Below are 3,379 nucleotides of genomic sequence, written 5' to 3' on the forward strand. Positions count from 1 at the left end.
ATGCATCAGCTGTGTTTTCATTTATCCTCACTGCCAGCAGCATGCATTTTTAGAAAAGATTGGCACACTTCTCTCAGTGCCCATAATACAAAAATTAGGAGAAAATATGTGATCATATTATTGAATTCTTGACTAATATAACTAAACTTCCAAGTCTCCATTGCATAGCTTCCTGGAAGTGCATAGACCCTTTCCCAATTTTATCCCTCCCACCTCAGAAACCTACCAGAAACTTTATAATTTGCCATTCTTGCTCTGACTTTTAGCTAAAGTGACACAAACATTATCTAGTAAAATCACACAGGGAAAAGTCTAGTTAGTCTTTAACATTTCCCTAGTTTTACTAAGTCTTTTAATTCTGCTCCCCTCTAACAACTCCAGTTCTAGAGCTTCAACCCTTTCTTCAGAGAAGTACAGGCCCAATTTTATAGTCAGGCTGAAGTAGGAGATAGTGGGCCTCTGGGCTGGACACTTAGTATTTGTCAAGTGAAGTAAAATTCAAGCTTTGTTCTCACCCAGACACACCAAGGACAAGTCTAGTTGTAAAAACTGAGTTCTACTAAAGCAAAGAGATAAGGTGCCCACTCCTGAGGTCAAGGGAGACTTCCCTGTCTGCACATGTGCAGGAACGCTTCTTGGAGATCAAAAAGGAAGAGGACCTCACCCCATAAAAAGTGTGGGCATGTACCCTTAGGCCTCTATGGAGGGATCCATCTTAGAAAAACGTTGTGTCTGTATCTTGGGGAGGGTCCATGTGTTAGAAAACGCCGCGGGAGAAAGAAAAAGCCGCCTCTAAGGACCGGTGGTAAAGGCCTTTTTATTAAGCGTCGCTCTCGCTCTCGGGCAGAACTCCTGGGGGGCTGGTGAGTGAGGAGACAAAGGGAGTCTGCAAGGTATGAGGGGTGGGGAGGGGTTTTATAGTCCGGGCAGGGCGTCCAGGCCAGGTCTTTTCATATAAGGAAGAAAGCGCGGGCTACAGCGGTGGTCAGTGTCCGAGGGCTCTGTGTTGGTACCTGATTGGACCAGGCTGCAGGGGGCCAGCCCCTGAAAGTTTAGCCAGCCTCCGGAATTTGCCTTGTAGCACTTTCCCGGGGGCATGCCCCGACCTTTCATCCCGGCCTTTTAGTTATAGGACAAGGGGCGCCGGTTCTCTCTGGCTTCTTCCTGCTGAACGGGGGCGGCGAGGGGTAGGGTGTGGCCGGGATGACAGGGAGCGTCTGCCGTTAATTTTGTCACAGAGTGTCCGTTGGAAGCCCTTGGTACTGCTGTCGCAATACCATCAGCTGAACCGTGTTGAGCCGCTGTTTGACGAAGGCCAAGAGCTTATTTAAGAGACAGGGCCCGAAAGTTAAGAGCAACAAGAGGATTATGAGTGGTCCCATTAAGGTCGAGAGCAGGGTGGTCAGCCAGGGGGAGTTTTGGAACCATGATTCGAACCAACCTTGCTGGGCTTCCTGTTCCCTCTTTCTGCGCTCTAGTCCTTCTCTTACTTTGGCCATGGACTCTCTCACTACCCCTGTATGGTCTGCGTAAAAGCAACACTCTTCTTTGAGGGCTGCACAGAGGTCCCCTTGTTGTAAAAAAATCAGGTCTAGGCCTCGTCTGTTCTGTAACACCACTTCTGACAAAGAGGTTAGGGATTTTTCCAAGGCCATCATAGACTTTTCTATTCGTGCAATGTCTTCATCAATGGCGACTCTCAGGGTGATTAGGCCCTGATGTTGTGTAGTCAGGGAAGCAATGCCCGTGCCAGTTCCGGCCGCCCCCAGGGCGAACAGTGTTGCTAGAGTAATAGCTGTAATGGGCTCCCTCTTATGTCTGGGAGCTGGGGTATCTTGGTCCCAAAAGTTGTAGAGGACCTCTTCTGGGTGGTATGTAATCTTGGGTACTACTACTACCATGACACAGAATTCTCTGCTCTGGTCGAAGACAGCCAAATGGAGACAGGGCGTCAGCCCAGTCCGTGAGCATATCCACCACCCCCCGATTTCGGGAATGACGTAGGTCTTATCGGTGAAGTTGGTGTCATTGTCAGTCTGGGCGCACAGGGTTTGTTTATCTGTAGGAACCGTGCCTAAGCAGGTCCCCGAACCCCATACTTGTTTCATGGTAAGGCCCACCTTGCGGTCTCCCCAAGAGCACTGTGGTGGGTTAGAGAGAGTGGATAAGTTGTAGGTGGCATTTAAACCCACGGCCTCGTAGTAAGGTGGGTGTGAGGTGTAGCAAAGCCAGCAGGATTGAGTCGCATTAGGATTGGAGTGGTTAAGGGCCCCGTAGGTTTCTTTGATCAAGGCCCACAGGGGTTCTTGGGTTTCTGGTGGGTCTGTCTGGGTTAGCTGAAGAGAGGGGGTAGGGGTAGGCAAGGTCACAACATTTGCGGCATTTGTCCCTTGTGGTGAGGGGCGGGGGGGTGTAATAATCTGGTTGGGCCCCATAACTTGGGTCTGGGCGGGTTGTAGGACTTGCTGAACATACAATGTTGCACTATTGCTTCCCGTACCATAGGTATCATATATCACTACCCCCCAGGACAGCCCGGAAATCCATCTATTTTCAGTCCGTCCCTGCTGTGTGAATGATAGTCGGATCTGGTCGCTGCATTGCCCTGGGTTGGAGGGTCGTCCCTGCCAATCTGATTTTGGAAGAGGACCCGTGAAGGACATATTGATCAGGTCTGGCCTGGTCACCGACCACTTCCGATACCCATCATTGGAAGTGACACAGCCCCAGGATTTACAGTAGCGGCTCACCATTCCCCCACAGGTTTTTATGTTTTCTCGCTGATGTCCCGGGCAGGCATAAAACCCGAGAGACCTGACCCTACACTTGGAGTATCCTGATTGTTCGATTAATTTTGTAAGGTTAAAATATAAGTCCGGCCACCACTTATCTTTCGGTTGGGTGGCTGTGGTCCGGTTTAGCTCTTCGTAGGTCTCTCCATTTTTTAAGATCCATGTGACTTGAAAAGGCTGGTGGGGGTTTTGGTAGGTGTGCCCCCCTTTTTCCAGGACCCCCAGTACCCCCAGAGTAACCCAGAGTAGAGAGTCCCGCATTGTTCTGAGGTTGGGGTGAAGGGGGTGTGGCGGACAACCAGCCTCGTGGGTCTCGTAGGGATGGAGCCGGTAACCAGGTCAGGGTGTCCCAAGGGAATAGCACCCCAGGAGTAGGAAGCAGATGGCTAGGTATGTGAGGGCCAGGGACAGTCGAAGAATGGAGGACCAATTGCGGGGGGCCGCGGCCGCTAATCCAATGGCAAAAAGTATGGCCAGAGCTGTGATTGTTAGCAGCCACAGCGGGTGATGCCAGGTCAGCATCGGATATCGGGATGTGGTCCCTCAATTATTCTGGGATCGACGACAGAGGGGTTCGGGTGATGGTT

The 3,379-nt window shown here is 50.8% G+C and overlaps 1 protein-coding gene across 1 annotated transcript; it reads right to left on the bottom strand.

Annotated features, from left to right (window-relative positions):
* Positions 1-1,232: 1,232 nt before the first annotated feature.
* On the bottom strand, positions 1,233-3,053 carry LOC122676776 (MLV-related proviral Env polyprotein-like). Its single transcript, XM_043876356.1, has one exon. The coding sequence runs from the start codon at positions 3,051-3,053 to the stop codon at positions 1,233-1,235; it is 1,821 nt and encodes a 606-aa protein (XP_043732291.1).
* Positions 3,054-3,379: the final 326 nt, after the last annotated feature.

The sequence above is a fragment of the Cervus elaphus genome, chromosome 20 (assembly GCF_910594005.1).
Source record: "Cervus elaphus chromosome 20, mCerEla1.1, whole genome shotgun sequence".
Lineage (NCBI taxonomy): Eukaryota > Metazoa > Chordata > Mammalia > Artiodactyla > Cervidae > Cervus > Cervus elaphus.

What these genes read in the sequence shown, in the direction of transcription:
- LOC122676776 (XM_043876356.1), bottom strand. Translation starts at nt 3,053, where the DNA reads ATGCGGGACTCTCTACTCTGGGTTACTCTGGGGGTACTGGGGGTCCTG.